This window comes from Leucoraja erinacea, chromosome 36, assembly GCF_028641065.1.
Source record: "Leucoraja erinacea ecotype New England chromosome 36, Leri_hhj_1, whole genome shotgun sequence".
Taxonomy (NCBI): domain Eukaryota; kingdom Metazoa; phylum Chordata; class Chondrichthyes; order Rajiformes; family Rajidae; genus Leucoraja; species Leucoraja erinaceus.
Genome location: NC_073412.1, coordinates 3,847,481 through 3,864,268, shown reverse-complemented (window position 1 = coordinate 3,864,268; position 16,788 = coordinate 3,847,481). Strand labels below are relative to the sequence as shown.

At 44.5% G+C, this 16,788-nt stretch overlaps 1 protein-coding gene across 1 annotated transcript; it reads left to right on the top strand.

Annotated features, from left to right (window-relative positions):
* The first annotated feature begins 323 nt into the window (after positions 1–323).
* On the top strand, positions 324–15,651 carry LOC129713457 (cytochrome P450 1A1). Its single transcript, XM_055662501.1, has 7 exons — positions 324–472; positions 1,655–2,511; positions 4,490–4,616; positions 5,011–5,100; positions 5,203–5,326; positions 7,420–7,506; positions 14,889–15,651. Exons 2-7 carry the CDS (start codon positions 1,663–1,665, stop codon positions 15,190–15,192), a joined length of 1,581 nt encoding a protein of 526 aa, XP_055518476.1. The 5' UTR covers positions 324–472; positions 1,655–1,662; the 3' UTR covers positions 15,193–15,651.
* Positions 15,652–16,788: the final 1,137 nt, after the last annotated feature.

The following is a 16,788-nucleotide window of genomic DNA, read 5'->3' as shown; positions in this document are numbered from 1 at the left end:
GAGTCTGAAGAAGGGTTTCGGGCCGAAACGTCGCGTATTTCCTTCGCTCCATAGATGCTGCTGCACCCGCTGAGTTTCTCCAGCATTTTTGTCTACCTTCAATTTTCCAGCATCTGCAGTTCCCTCTTAAAAACTTAGACCGTCGACTTGGTTTGAACCGGCACGAAGTTGCAAGAAAATGTAGATTTGTGATAATGACCAATCCCAGTTGAATCCGAGTTATTGATTTATTTTCGAGATTGTGTAAATGTCTACTGCACTGGGCATTGTGAAAGTTGCTTGAGGCTGGCAGAGAATGAGTCTGCATGTGACCTGCAACCAATCAGGCGCACGGGAGATGCCTGTATAAAGGCTCGCATCCAGTGTATGCCTCACAGTGTGCCAGCGCCTCACAGCCCTGGCCGTTAGCTGCTCACTTGCAACAGCCAGGACTTTGCCAGTAAGGTGGTTCTCTTTTGAAGTTGGGGGAAAGGTAGGCATGAACTGCTTCTTAATCTTGCATTTTGTTGCATAGGAAGGAACTGGTTTAAACTTTAAATCGAAGATAGACCACAAAAAAGCTGGAGTAACTCAGAGGGTCAGGCAGCATCTCCGGAGAGAAGGAATAGGTGATGTTTCGGGTCCGAAGAAAGGTCTCGACCCGAATCGTCACCCATTCCTCTCTAGAGGTGCTGCCTGTCCCGCTGAGTTACTGCAGCTTTTTATGCCTGTGTTGTTGTATGTGTTGTGTGGGAAGGAACTGCAGATGCTGGTTTGCACCGAAGAGAGACACAACATGCTGGAGTAACTCAGCGGGGCAGGCAGCATCTCTGGTGACTTTTCGGGGGCGAGACAGACCCTTCTTCAGACTGAGACACTTCTATGTGTTGTTCTGAGAAGCGTTGCGTTTAAAAGCAAAGCGCGCAGCGCACAGAGCAGCATGTTACATAAGTGATACGATCAAGGTTTTTATTTTCATTCTTAAACTAATTTAGAGAGCCCGCACATGAGTAATACATGTTTCTCGCTCTTTAGATTCATGTCTGCAACCTCCTTTTACTGAGCCGCCAGGTTGAAACAGGGCGTCAAAATGCACCAGGGAAAATTAATGCTTGCAAAATATATATATATATTATATAAATATAAGCGTTTGCAGAATTGTTAAGCTTTGGTCTCGGTTACTAATGCGCGCTGTTTAAGAGCTGGAGCATTCAAATAATAGCTTGGATTTTGCAGAGCGTCACAACTCTGCAAAATCGTCCCAAATCGCGTTACTGATGTGTCAATTTTAAAAACAAAGCTGGCCATAAATGAGGACAATGGGGCAGATCAGTGAAGGGTACGTTTTAAGGAGCATCTTCAAGGAGGGAAGAGGGGCGGAGGAAGATTAAGCCGAAGATAGGCGCAAAAGGCTGGACTAACTCAGCGGGACAGGCAGCATCTCCGGAGAGGAGGAATGGGTTGAGTTTAGGTCTTGAGGAAGGGTCTCCACCCGAAATGTCACCCATTCCCCTTTCTCCGGCGACGCTGCCTGACCCGCTGAGTTATTCCAGCATTGTGTGTCTATCTAGGGAGTCACAGGAGGGGACTTGAGGCGTGCCAAAGACTGAGGGCGCTGGCAAGTTGTTGGTACTTAGTTGTATGAAGCTCTGTCTCTCTGTTCGCCCACACCCAGGTGACAAGATGCGGAACGCTGGCACCCGGGTGTTGCAGAACCTGATGGCGGTGACCGTCACCGAGGCGTTCGTCGGTATCGCCGTCTTCTCTGTGATCTTCCTGCTGATCCGCGCCTACAGAAGTAAAGTCCCCAAGGGTCTGAAGCCGCTCCCGGGTCCCCCCAGCGTGCCCATCATCGGGCACACCTTATCCCTGGGAGAAAGCCCGCACCTGGCCCTCACCTCACTGGGTCAACAGTACGGAGACATCTTCCAGATTCAGATCGGTACCCGGCCCGTGCTGGTCCTGAGCGGGCTGGACACCTTGAAGCAAGCGCTGGTCAAACAGGGCGACGACTTCGCGGGCCGCCCCAGCCTCTACAGCTTCAAGTTCATCAACAACGGCAAGAGCCTGACCTTCAGCAGCGACTACAGCGAGGTGTGGAGGCTGCGCCGAAAGCTGGCTCAAAACGCGCTGCGCACTTTCTCCACGGAAGAGTGTAAGAATTCCACGCATTCGTGCCTCTTGGAGGAGCACGTCTGCAGCGAGGCGCGCCACCTCATCCAGATATTCGTCGAGCAGATGAAGAGCAGGGGCAGCTTCGACCCGATGCGCTACATCGTGGTGTCGGTGGCCAATGTCATTTGCGCCCTGTGCTTCGGGAAGCGCTACAGCCACGAAGACCAAGAGCTCCTCAACATCGTCAATGTCAGCGATGAGTTCGGCAAAATCGTAGCCGCTGGCAACCCCGCCGATTTCATCCCGATCCTGAGATTCCTCCCGAACCACTCGATGGACAAGTTCATCGCTATCAACAAGAGATTCGCCACTTTCGTTGAGAACATCGTCATGGAGCATTACCGCACATTTGACAAGGTAAGAACACATCGGCCGTCTCGTTTTATTGACATGTGGAACTTTCATTTGCCATAAATAGACACAACACGCTGGAGTAACTCAGCGGGACAGGCAGCGTCTCCGGAGAGAAGGAACTTCCGGGCGATGTTTCGGGTCGAGACCCTTCTTCATAGAAACATAGAAAATAGGTGCAGGAGGAGGCCATTCGGCCCTTCGAGCCAGCACCGCCATTCATTGTGCTCATGGCTGATCTTCCCCTATCAATGTCTTCTCGCCTGCCTTCTTCCCATATCCCTTGACTCCACTAGCCCCGAGAGCTCTATCTAACTCGCTCTTAAATCCATCCAGTGACTTGGCCTCCACTGCCCTCTGTGGAAGGGAATTCCAAACTCTCACACAACTCTCTGGGTGAAAAAGTTGTTTCTCACCTCAGTCTTAAATCATAATAATAATAATAATAAAAATACATTTTATTTATGGGTGCCTTTCAAGAGTCTCAAGGACACCTTACAAAAATTTAGCAAGTAGAGGAAAAACATGTAAGTGGAATGAAATAAATAGTAGAGACATGACTAGTACACAAATTAAAGACAGAATTCAATTCAAAACACAGTATGAGGCAATCAATGCACAGATGAAAAGGGAGGGGGACGTGGGGCTAAGGATAGGCAGAGGTGAAGAGATGGGTCTTGAGGCGGGACTGGAAGATGGTGAGGGACACGGAATTGCGGATCAGTTGGGGGAGGGAGTTCCAGAGCCTGGGAGCTGCCCTGGAGAAGGCTCTGTCCCCAAAACTGCAGAGGTTGGACTTGTGGATGGAGAGTAGACCGGCTGATGTGGATCTGAGGGACCGTGAGGGTTGGTAGGGGGAGAGGAGGTCAGTGAGATATGGGGGGGGGGACAGATGGTGGAGGGCTTTGTAGGTGAGGACCAGGATTTTGTAGGTGATCCGGTGGGAGATGGGAAGCCAGTGAAGTTGTTTGAGGACTGGAGTGATGTGATGCCAGGATTTGGTGTGGGTGATGAGTCGGGCGGCTGCGTTCTGGACCAGTTGGAGTCGGTTGATGTAGGTGGAGCTGATGCCAAGGAGAAGCGAGTTGCAGTAGTCCAGTCGGGAGGAGATGAAGGCATGGATGAGTCTTTCAGCAGCGGGAGGTGTGAGAGAGGGTCTGATTTTGGCGATGTTGCAGAGGTGAAAGAAGGAGGTTTTAATGACATGGCGGATGTGAGGCTCAAGGGAGAGGGTGGAATCAAAGATCACGCCAAGGTTGCGGGCCTGGGGAGATGGGGAGACAGTGGTGCCGTCGATGGTGAGAGTGGGGTTATTGATTTTGATGAGTGTGGTTTTGGAGCCTATGAGGAGGAATTCTGTTTTATCGCTGTTGAGTTTGAGGAAGTTATGTTGCATCCAGGTTTTTATAGCTGACAATGGAGGGGGGGGGGGGGGGGGGGGGGGGTTGTGACGGGATTTGGTGCCGAGGAAGATCTGGGTGTCATCGGCGAAACAGTGGAAGTCCAGGTTGAAGTGGCGGAGTATCTGACCAAGCGGGAGGATGTAGATGATGAAGAGGAGGGGGCCGAGTACGGAGCCTTGGGGAACGCCTTGAGTGACTGTGGCTGTAGCAGAGGTGTGGTTATCGAGAGAGATGAAGTGGGATCTGTTGGAAAGGTAGGAACAGAGCCAGCTGAGTGCAGAACCTTCAATGCCAAGGTCTCCAAGTCTGGTAATGAATAAATGACCTCCCCTTTATTCCAAGACTGTGGCCCCTGGTTCTGGACTCAGACGTCTGGCCTGGTTCAGACTCAGATGTCTGAAGAGTTTGAAGGGTCTCGACCTGAAAAGTCACCCATTCCTTCTCTCCAGAGATGCTGCCTGTCCCGCTGAGTTACTTGCGTGTTTTGTGTCTATCTTCAGTTCCTTCCTACACCTTCTCTGCCATGTCTTTACCGTGTCACGCCAACCGCAGTTAACCCGTGCGTTTCCCCCCATCTCCAGGATAACATTCGGGATATAACCGATTCGCTGATCGGTCACTGCCAGGATAAAAAAGTGGACGAGAATGCCAATATCCAAATATCCGATGAAAAGATTGTCGGCATCGTGAATGACTTATTTGGAGCCGGTAAGGGGAGCTGCTTGACGCGCGCCAACAGGCTGCATCGGACGCGCTCATTCCCCAGAAACTGTTAAATTGAAGGGTTATGTTTGGATCTGATGTGGGAGAATCAGCGAGTATTTTAACCAATAAATAAACTGCTCACTGGATGGCCATGGTTGCAGTTTTGCAAAGTTTTAGTTAATTCAGAAGCTGGGCACAAAAAGCTGGCGTAACTCAGCATTTTTGGAGAGAAGGCGTTGGAGGTGACGTTTCGGGTCTAGACCATTCCTCAGAGAAATTGTGTATATTAGTGTGTACCCCATTTAAAATTTGTGGGTACTCGCCCCTTAAAAAATCCATGCAATGTCAAACCAGAGTGCCTATTATCTCAAAGCCCATGTTCTCTTTCTCTCTGTAGGTTTCGATACCATAACTACTGCGGTCTCCTGGTGTGTTATGTACCTGGTCTACTATCCTGACATTCAGAAGAAATTGCATGAGGAAATAGGTGTGTCTGCTTAACATGAAGGGTGTTCATTTTAATCCCTGGGGTGACACTTTTCATCCTGGTTTCCACATTGGCCATAATTGACTTTTGTCCTCCTTTTAGATGAGACTATTGGAAAGGACAGAAGCCCGAGGATAACAGACAAGCCTTCATTGCCCTACACTGAAGCTTTCATCATGGAGACCTTCCGACACTCATCATTTCTACCGTTCACCATTCCTCACTGGTAAGAGGGCTTCACGCAAGAACTACAACTTTGGCAGCTAGATAGTCACAAGAAGCTGGAGTAACTCAACGGGTCAGACGGCATCTCTGGAGAAAAGGAAAAGGTGATGTTTTGGGTCAAGACCCCCTGCAGAAGATCCAAAACCTCACCTATTCCTTTTTTTCTCCATTGAATTACTCCAGCTTTTTGTGTCTATCTTCGGTTGAAACCAGCATTTGCAGTTCTTTCCCACACACAACCTTGGCAGCTATTTGCGCCATTATGTGTATTTGAAAGGGATATGCAGTTAATGCCTGGATGTAGAAACAAGGACATGGAGATACTAGTTTACAACAAAAAGACACAAAGCACTGGAGTAACTCAGCATCTCTGAACTGAAACGTCACATATCCATATTCTCCAGAGATGCAATCTGACCCACTGAGTTACTCCAGCACTTTGTGAAACTCTTTTTGCATTTATTACATATGCAGGCGTTGCCATTTATAGTGCCATTATTTAATGTCAGATGTCAAGTCGGCCTGCATGTTCGATGTACTGGAGCAGTTCCCACCAACTGACGTCCCTCTCCTCTCCTCGCCCGGCCATCTTTGTGTACCGGGGCGCCTCCTGCAGCTGACCTTGAAGGGTTGACCCTCCTACTGCCCCACACCTAGCGCCCAATGTCTTCAGCTCGCTTCCCGGTCCCGCTGACCGATGAGCCTTCGGGCAGGTCCTGCCGAACAACACCACACCCCCGATCTTTGGGTGCCTGGTGTAGAGGGGAGCGGGAAGGTTGGGAATCACATCAGACTGCATTTAGACACTGCATTCTAGTAACTCAGACCTGCAGCAGAATTCTCCAACAAACAAAAGTGAATTGGTTGGATGTGTCCAGACTCTAGAGGAGTCCTTTTTACATCTGTAACCACCAACAACCCTGTGAACTCCCCCAAAAATTACATCCCCCTCCCCAACTCAATGTATGCACACAGCTTGCAATGTCCCTCTAAAATGACAAGTATAAAACGTTAATCTTCCATCTTTCAGAGATGAGCAGTTAAAGTGTGCGGCTGCACTCTCTCTCCAACAGTGCTTCATCAATGAGTATTGGAGTTAGTCCTGGAATCCTGATCAATATTTACTACTCAACCTACAACATTAATACAAATATTATGGTGACTGGCCTCGCTACTATTGATGGGACCTTGTTGTGTGCACATGGGCTTCAGGTGTGCCAGCAAGTAGCTACTTTCATATGTTTGTTTGTCCCGCAGTATTATTTTCAGTTGTTCCCTCCATTCTACACCAAGGGAATAGGTTATTCTTCCAATGAAACAAAATCCTCGTTTTATGGATGGAACCAGTTCTACTCCCATTGAAACTTCCCTCTTTTAGTTTAGCTGTGTTTAGAGATATAGTGCATAAAAAGGCCCTTCAGTCCACCGAGTCCGCACTGACCAGTGACCCTAGCACACTAACAGTATCCTGCACACACTAGGGACAGCTTTGCATTCATACCAAGCCAATCAACTTACAAACCTGTACGTCTTTGGAGTGTGGGAGGAGGAAACCAAGATCTCGGAGAAAACTTACAAACCTGTACGTAGTTTGCTTTGCTCACTGGCGGGAGGGAAACCGAAGATCTTGGGGAGATTCAAACTCATTCAAATTGTCATTGGGAGAACGTACAAACTCCATGCACAGACTTGCACCGGTAGCGTAGCAAAGGATTGAATAAAAACTTTGCTCGGGGGGGGGGGGGGGGGGGGGCGCTGTAAGGCAGTTTAGAGTGACAGCCGCTACGCCATCACTCTTACTAAACATGTTTGGGACTTCTATTATTATCACTTATTTTATGCTGTCTCCTCTGATCCAGGAAGAAAGGTCCCAACCTGATCATTCTAGCCCTGGGAACATCCTTGTGAATTCTTTCTGCACCATTTCCAGATGAATGACATCCTACCTATAGTTGGGTGTACAGAACTGCATGTAATACTATCGACTGTCCTGGAGAGGTTTCCTACGGCTTCCAACCCTAACCTTTTCAATGGAGCATATTAATAGAGATATATTGAAACGTTGTACTAAATTCAAATCATTTTGCATTTCAGCACAACAAAAGATACTGCATTAAATGGATATTATATCTCAAAAAACACATGTGTTTTTGTGAACCAGTGGCAAGTGAATCATGATTCGTAAGTACACTTCTGTTTTGTTTAAGTTATAGAATTTGAATTGGCTGCTTCAACACCTTCTTGTGTCCTCTTTCTAAAAGCCAGGGTGAGAATTTATTGAGTTGGAAAATCCCAACTTGCTAAGATTGGTGGCTGGACTGCAGTAATTGATTACTTTTCAAATTCACCTCTTTTCCAACTGTTTTTAAACAAGGAACTGCAGATGCTGCTTTGCAAACAAAGATTCAAAGTGCTGGAGCAACTCAGTTAGCCAGGATGCCTCTTTGGGGAACGTTTCAGGTCATGATCCTCATTTAAAGAAGGGTCCAGACCTGAAACATCGCCTGTCCATGTTCTCCAAAAATGCACTGAGTTACTCCAGAACGTTGTATCCTTTCCCAATCTTGTCTTGTTTGCTTTCAGCCACAGTGGTTTATAAGATTCATCATAAAAGTAAGTCTTGTGGGTTTAATTAAGCTTTCAGATATCAGACTATCTCTAAAATCTACAAACATGATGAGTCAGAGTAGTGGTTACTTTCTGAAGCAGGCAAAGGGAAGTTCTAAGTTAAAATTCCCATTAAACGTTCTGTATTGTAACATGAGCAGATAATTTGAAAGATATCTTCCTGTTGCATTATGATCATATTGGTGGGTCATGCCAATTTATAGTTGATGTCTTCCCATGTGGTACGTATCAACAGCTTCACCCATAAAATAGAATCCTTCCTTTTGGGATAAGAGTAGTCCTGGTGGTCACAAAGCGGGCAATTTTGTGTTGTACCCTCATTGAAAACTGCTTCTTAAGGCTGTGTCTTGAGGATTTTTTGTTCTCTAATGCTCTCGGATTGATAGAGTTGCATAATTATAAATGAAAATATGGTGCCCCGTCTGCAATAACTTCAATAAAGTTGGCAGTCAGATTAGTAGAAACTTGCATATGGACACCAGACCTAAGCCACCATGCCATCATGCAAACCATGCAGCTGAGTGTGCAGGAAGGAACTGCAGATGCTGAATTAAACCAAAGATAGGCACAAAATTCAGACTGAAGAGTCTCGAGCCGAAACGTCTCTCCAGAGATTCCTTCTCTCCAGAGATGCCGCCTGAGTTACTCCGGCATTTTGTGTCTATCCTTGCAGCTGAATACTGAGCCCCATGTAAATGACCATAGTACAGCTAATCCAACTCCATTAATTTAAACCCATTCCTCTCAACTTGCTCTAAGTTTTATTGATTGGAGCCTCAGGCACATATAACATTGGAGTCCCCTATGGAGCTTAATAATGCCCTTGCTAGAAACTAATCGTAGAATGCTCCACATGGGTCACAGTGGTTGCCTGTGGAGCTGCTTTGTATATGTAACGTGAATGGTGCTACAATACTTATCCCCAGCAATTAACTATTAGCACCATGGGAACAGGTCTGAGCAACTCTTGTGGCTTTTCCAGGCACTAAAAAATGCAAATCCAACAATTCATATGTGACTCTCCTTCGCCATCCGACCGATTTTTCATGTTGCAATTTAAGCACACTACTGCCAATGGCTGTCCAAAAGCCCTTGGCACCGACATGAAGCAAACCGGCCCCGTAATCACACATAGAGAGATGTTGACCTTTTTTTGATGTGATATGAGATATTCTTACGCCAATTTGTTTGCATTGGCTGCTTGGCAGCTGTTTGTTTTTATCCCTTAACTGTGTGCTTTGATTGTGGCATTAATGTTCTGGATGCATGCTCGCAAGCAACGTGAAAGTACTCCTTAATGGATTGGCATTAGTTCAGCAGCGTTTTACTGCCGTTACACACTGTGACTTGTATCAGTGGAATGTGTGAAAAATCATTCTGCCCCCAACATTCCTGCAGTATTACAAACTTGTCATCTTTCTATGAAAGGTAATCAAATAAAGCAGATTTCCTTTGGCGGACCTTAGGATGTCATGTTTTATATTTGCCTATTTATTTAAAAGTTGATTAAAGATGGTGGGTGGAAGTAGCGGATGACCTTCTTAACAGCAAAAAATGATTGTGCGTTAAAAGAATAACAAATGGTAAATTGCATAATATTCTCAGGAAGTTCCTAATTCATTTGTTATTACAGCTTGGTAATTAATACAATCTGATGAGATTTTGTCAAACGTATCATAAATTATGGTTTGAAAGGGGCATGAGAAGCAGTTGTGTAGGAAGCAGATTCCTCGTGACTCTAAAAGGCATGCCCAAAACAATAAAACTGAACAAGCATTGGCTTAAGCAAAGAGTCAGGAGGTTAATAAAGTTTCTACAGAGTTGGTTGAACAGCAGGTAATCTGGTGGCAAAAGTACATTTTTGCTGTTAGTTGAGTGAATGCAGTAAATAGAAGCCTGGTGGGGCATCTGTGCTGTGTCATGTGTCAGGGTGTTTCCTGCCTCCTCAACAACCACTGCTAGTGGTTGAAGATGCCCCTGAGGTTACCTAAATAATGCCCCTGTCCCACTTAGGAAACCTGAACGGAAACCTCTGGAGACTTTGCGCCTCACCCAAGGTTTCCGTGCGGTTCCCGGAGGTTGCAGGTGGTTGCCGGAGGTGGTTGCCGGAGGTTGCGGGTAGTGGAAGCAGGTAGGGAGACTGACAAAAACCACCTGCAACCGCACGGAAACCTTGGGCGGGGCACAAAGTCTCCAGAGGTTTCCGTTCAGGTTTCCTAAGTGGGACAGGGGCATTACTCTCTAACCAGTATTTGGCTCGGAGTTCCGATGATGTAGAGAGTGCAGCCAGAGCCAAGACCACAGCACAGTAGGTGGTTTCACCATATAAGGGAGGTGAAGAAAGGTCAAGAAAGCAATAATTATAGGACGTCCTGGAACGTTGGTTAAGGCTGCAGAAAATTCCAGTGAATAGCCAAATGTTATAGTCCATATCACTGCTAATGATGAAGGATGGGAAAAGGTGAGGACTTGCAGGCAGATGTTAAGGACTAAGAAACAGGACTTAAAAGGTAGCAATTTCTCGATTCCACCCTGTGTCATGTGTCAATGGAGGAAGAACTAGGATAAAAATACAAAGTTGTATTTAGTGGATAAATCATCCAGTATAAATGTCATGCATCCGATGCTGCTGGTGAGAGGGATGAAATTAAAGGGGCCTGACTATAATCTTCCAAATACATATAAAATACATGATGCATGAGGGCACAAAATGTCTAATATTATGCCCCTTGATCTAAAAATTAGTAGAGGCAAATATTACAGATTGGTAATTAAGACAATCTGATGAGATCAGCCTGTTTAACCTTGACGGCAGTGATGTTCCAGAAAGAACAATCAGGGACTGGATTGAATCACTTAGACTGAAGGGCAAGGAATTCAAGAATCTGGTGTAGCTTGAGTGGAAAATTGGCTGACGAACAGGAAAGACAGAGCAGTAATGGATGGCTGGTTTTCAGGCTGAAGAGAAGTGCACAGCGGAGTAGCCCAGGGGTGAATTCAAGGACCACCGCTTACCTTTATTAAAACCAGAACTTTTTTGTAGACAAAAAAGGTGCCGGTACATGAATAACAATTCACGCAATTCTTCACTCTGTCGAGAAGCCTGTATGCAGTACTGGCACGTACTGCCACAAAAAGGCACGGATTAAAACTTGAAGGAAAACCCATGCTACATATTATGATCTGAGTGTACAGGGCATAATTTCCAAACTTGAATACAACATAAAAATCTGGTGGTGCAGTGAGCTATGTTGAGGATAGTAATTGATTTCAAGGAGATACATACATTGTGGAATGGCCAGATAGGGGGAAGATGAATTTTAAGACTGGGAAATAATATATGTTACATTTTGGTAGGAAGAATGAGAGGCAATATAAAGGGAATAATTCTAAAAAGGACATGGAACAGAGAGATCTGAGGACATGTGCGCATGGTTCACTGAAATTGGCAAGGCGGTTTGAGAGTAAAAAGCATGTGGTATCCTGGTCTTAATAAATAGAGGCAAAGAGTATAAGATCAAAGTAGTCATGTTAAGTTTAGTTTAGAGATATAGCATGGAAACAGGCCCTTCAGCTCACCGAGTCCACACTGACCCTGTTCAGGCTAGTTCTATGTTATGCCACTTTTACATCCACTCCTTACACGTAATTGACTGTGGCCAATTATCCTACAAACCCGCACGTCTTTGGGATGTGGGAGCAAACCGGAACACCCAGAGGAAACCCACTCGGTCACAGAGAGCTCATGCAAACTCCACACAGACAGCACCTGAGGTCAAAATCAAGCCAGTCTCGAGCATTTAAGGCAGTAATAACTGCACCAACTGTGCCTGAGGTCAGAAATCTGCAAGTCTGAAGAAGGGTCTCGACCTGAAAAAGTCACCCATTCCTTCTTCAAGAGATGCTGGTCCCGCTGTTACTAGCATTAACTGCACTACATTCGTGCCATTGCAGTTGTTTCGTAAACACATATAAGTTTCCCTTTTGGTGACTTGCAGTCTGAAGGGGGTCTCGACCCGAAACATCACCCATTCCTTCTCTCCAGAGATGCTGCCTATTCCGCTGAGTTACTCCAGCTTTTTGTGTCCATCTTCTGTTTAAACCAACCTCCACAGATCCTTCATCCACACTGGAGCATTATGTATAGTTCTGGGCACCACACTTTAAGAGCGATGTCAAGGCTTTGGAATGGATGCAAAATAGATTTGTCAAACAGATTCCGGGTTATGTGTAAAGTTATGTGATGTGTAAAGACTGGAGAAGCTGGGGTCATTGCCTTCAGAACATGGAAGATTGTGAGGGGATCTGATGGATGCATTTAAATCCAGAAGGGTATAGAAAGTAGTTGGAGACAAAAACTTGATAGAATAAATTGATAGAATAGTCAAAAGTATTAAAATAGAATGAAATTGGGGCAAAAGAAGCAAAGTGAAAAGAGAAGAGAAATGACATTGCTGGTGGCTAGGGTCTGGAATGTATAGTCAGAGGCTATGTCGAGGTAGCCACCATTTTAGCATGCAGAAGAATTTTGGCTATCGTTAGATAAGTGAATGAAGAGAGGGTGAGGGGAGGGATGGATTAGTTTGCTCAAGTATGACTGGTACCAGCTAAATAGGTTCAGCAGTTCACATGTGATAGTAGCAGAATTAGGCCATTCGGCCCATCAAGTCTACTCCGCCATTCAATCGCGGCTGATCTATCTTTCCCTCTGAACCCCATTACCCTGCCTTCTCCCCATAGCCCCTGACACCCGCACTAATCAAGAATCTATCTATCTCTGCCTTAAAAATATCCAATGACTTGGCCTGCACAGCCGTCTGTGGCAATGAATTCCACAGATTCACCTCCTGTCGAATGGGCCAAATGGCCAAGTTCCATGCTGCGACAATTCTGAGATTCCGTGGAAGTGTACTGCAGTAGCCTTATTCCTTCTTGGAAACACTCATTTCAGAAAGTTCCACATTTTAAATATCCACAAGCACAAGCTGGCAAAGCATTTGCTGTAACTTTATTGGGACCTACAGTCCTCCCAATATCAAAACTATCAGAAATTTGAATCTTATATTTACTGTGGAGAAAACTATTTTCTTCATTTTATTTACTGTTGGTGAAACATCCACCAGCAGTGCAAAAGGTTCCATAAAATTGATTTTTTTTTTAAATGTCAGGCTGACCAAATAAAAATTTAGACTTTAATTTCTATTGTGTGCATTTTAAGCATTTACTAACCTCTTCCACCAAATGCTATGCAGACAGAGCTCCCTCTGCAGATGCAGTAACGATAAACACACAAACATTACAGATACATGACAGTCAATCAATGTAATATTTAGTTATTGTGTAGGAAGGAACTGCAGATGCTGGTTTACACCGAAGATGGACACAAATTGCGGTAGTAACTCAGCGGATTAGGCAGCATCACTGGAGAAAAGGAATAGGTGACTTTTTGGGTTAAGACTCTCAAGAAGGGTCGTGAGCCGAAATATCACCTATTCCTTTTCACCCACTGAATAATATTTTCTTATTGATCAGTTTACTTCATTATCCTAAAATCCTCAGGTACTCACAGTCACCTGATTCTGCGGCTTTGCACTGACATTTTAATAACTCTGACACTGGCCACTTAAATCAGCTGCCCTGGACATTTTAATGACTGTTTTTACTGTATTTTAATGTTGCTGTTTTACCTGCTTTTAACTATTTATACTGTTTCATCAGGGACTGGATGTTATTATGTGTGAAATGTTTTAAGTTTCATGTGCGATGCTCCGGTATTCCCTGGGAAACGTCTTCTCATTTTGCACTGTACAACTGTTGCTTTGCAAGATGACAATAAAGGTTGATTGATTGATTGACTGATTGAAGCTTGCTAGAAGAATTGGATTAACGATATGATAGATATGGCAAAGTTGTTTCAGAAAGTCACGAGAAAGGAAAAAGAAAATGAAAGATATCAGTGGCGATATTGGGCAATGGAGAATTTTACAGATACATTGATTAGAAATGCTTTTCCTACCACTGATTTCATTGTAATTGGGTGCAGTGTGTAGCCAGTGTTTCAATGCATAGCCCAAAGATCAAGTTAGTTACAACAGGTAAAAATAAGATTCAAAAGTGCTGGAGTAACTCAGCGATTCAGGCAACTTCCCTGGAGAACATAAGTCGGTAACATTTCAGAATCTGAAGAAGGATCGTTCACCTATCCATATTCTCCAGGGATTCCGCCTGACCCGCTTTGTTACTCTCACACTTTGTCTCTTTTTAAATAAACCAGCACCTGCAGTTCACTGTTTCTACATAGTTACAACAGGTGTTGGGTGTTACTCTTTTTATCGTGCTTTGGTGGACTTTTAACATGGAAATGCTACATTTTATTAGTGGGAGAAGGGAATTGAAAAGGGACCATCAACAAGAAGCAAGAGTCCTTTACAATGGATCATATACTAAGGCTGGATATCTCAAATGGGCCCTGCTATTGCAAGCAGAATCCAAGCTTGTAAGATACTTATGAAGTATTTTATCTATGATACAGACCAACATGATATTATTACTCGTGAAAACAAAGCAAAAGGTTTATGACAATAGGCACTGGCTTTCAAAATTAGAAAATAGGTGCAGGAGTAGGCCATTCGGCCCTTCGAGCCTTCACCGCCATTCAATATGATCATGGCTGATCATCCAACTCAGTATCCTGTACCTGCCTTCTCTCCATACCCTCTGATCCCTTTAGCCACAAGGGCCACATCTAACTCCTTCTTAAATATAGCCAATGAACTGTGGCCTCAACTACCTCCTGTGGCAGAGAATTCCAGAGATTCACCACTCTCTGCGTGAAAAATGTTTTCCTAAAAGATTTCCCCCTTATCCTTAAACTGTGACCCCTTGTTATTTTCTGCTTTAGTAATAACGCGTATTCCTGCTCTTGTTTATTTCAGATCACTCTGGAAAGACCCATTTGCTTTCCGCCCAGAGCGGTTTTTAAACGCTGATGGAAAGACCACCAACAAAGTAGAATGCGAGAAGGTGCTGCTGTTTGGAATGGGCAAACGGAGATGTATTGGAGAGGCTATTGGCCGCATCGAGGTCTTCTTGTTTCTCACCTCTCTCGTCCAACAGTTGCAATTTGAGAAGAAACCCGGGCAGGACATTGATATGACGCCACAGTATGGTTTGACCATGAAACCCAAGAGGTGTGAAGTGCAAGCCGTGCAACGCGTCTCTGCCAAGGCAGCACCTTAGTTCTGTAAGACGTCAATTATGGACAGGATACAATTTGTATATTACAGAAACATACCAACGGTATGAGGGAACAGTTATGCCTTAAATTTTATGTTTTCTCATGATCAGTGAAATATGCTGCTGCTGTGCCATTGTTGCCTTGTATTTAAAGTACCAATGAAGAAGTATCCTACTGTACAAGCAGAAACGAAAAAAATATGAAAATTAATTTTGTGAAGCTGTATTCATAAATAACTCATTTAAGAAAGTACTTGTATTTTTAAAAAATGTAATATTTTACCACAGAAAACCATGTATTAAGGGAACCATATATGAGTGTGTCTTTATACTGTAAAAAGGGATTGATTTTTATACATTTAATCTCTGGTCAAATTGAATAATTTGTTGCAGAGATAAACAACTGTTTATATAGTATATCATGTTTTTTCGATAATTAATGAATGTTTTACAACCAACCAACCAATTCTCTTTGTTGCTCATTTGTCGCTGGTTTGTTAGTTAAATGTGGAGACTGTTTGAAAAGAGGTTCAGAATCGAAGGGAAATGTGCAGCAAATCTACCTGCATCTGATAAGACTCAGATGATTCTTGGACAGGTGGACAATCGGACCTTCCAGTTCACATCAGCTCGATGTAAGAGAAATCTAGCTAGTCCCACCTTCCTACTCTCTTACCCTTCCACCATAGTCATCTTGGAGGTCTGAAGAAGGGTCTCGACCTGAAACGTCACCAATTCCTTCTCTCCAGAGATGCTGCCTGTCCCGCTGAGTTACTCCGTCTATCCTAATTATCCAGCTTCTTTTGGAATTCTGCAACTGAATTTGTTCCCATCTGTTACCCAGTGGTGTGTTCCAGAGCTAACAACACACAATGTAAATGACTATTCCTCATGTTACTTTCGGTTCTTTTAAGGGCCTGTCCCACTCGCAGCATGGTCGACACGAGGTCGTAGGAGGTCTTCGTAACTCTCCTTGATGCTCGAGAGTGGTCTCCGCGTACTCAAAGCCTCAGCTAGGTCGTGGCCTTTTTTTCAATATGTTAAAAAAAATGCCCACGAGTAAAAAAAGGTCGCCAATGGAAAAAATCGATACTTTTTTTACTCGTAGGTTTAGTCGTAGAAGGTCGTAGTAGGTCGGCATGTTAGTCGTAGGTAATCAAGGGTAGTTGAAGGGTAGTAGATAGTCGAAGGGAAATTGAAGGAGGTCGTCTTCACTATTCGGCGTCCATTATTCCCGAAGTTAGTCGTAGCTAGTCTTCAACATAGTTGAAGGAGGTCTTCAACATGTCTTTTTTATCAAACTCTCCTAAACTCGTCATTTAGGTCGCCCAAGCGGGACTCCTTATTTTTGACCATGAAAGTCCATCAAAGAGAACACTTTCTCCATTTCCATAACTTCCATGATTTGCATCATAAGAACTGCCTCCACTTCTCCTCTTAGGTCGTAAATCTTTTTCACCCTCTCCCCCAAAGAATTCATGTCCTTCCTTAAATATGGCTGCAAGAACAGGACAAAATACTGACAAATAAAAAGACAGGCTCATCATGTCTTCCTTACTCTTGTTTTCTATGCTTCTTTATGAAAAGGTGAGGATCTAA

Excerpts from the sequence above, each read along its gene's own strand:
- LOC129713457 (XM_055662501.1), top strand. The coding sequence starts at position 1,663 with ATGCGGAACGCTGGCACCCGGGTGTTGCAGAACCTGATGGCGGTGACC. Across the intron at positions 5,101-5,202 it reads GAAATTGCATGAGGAAATAG|ATGAGACTATTGGAAAGGAC; the intron begins GTGTGTCTGCTT and ends TCCTCCTTTTAG. Across the intron at positions 7,507-14,888 it reads TGGCAAGTGAATCATGATTC|ATCACTCTGGAAAGACCCAT; the intron begins GTAAGTACACTT and ends TGTTTATTTCAG.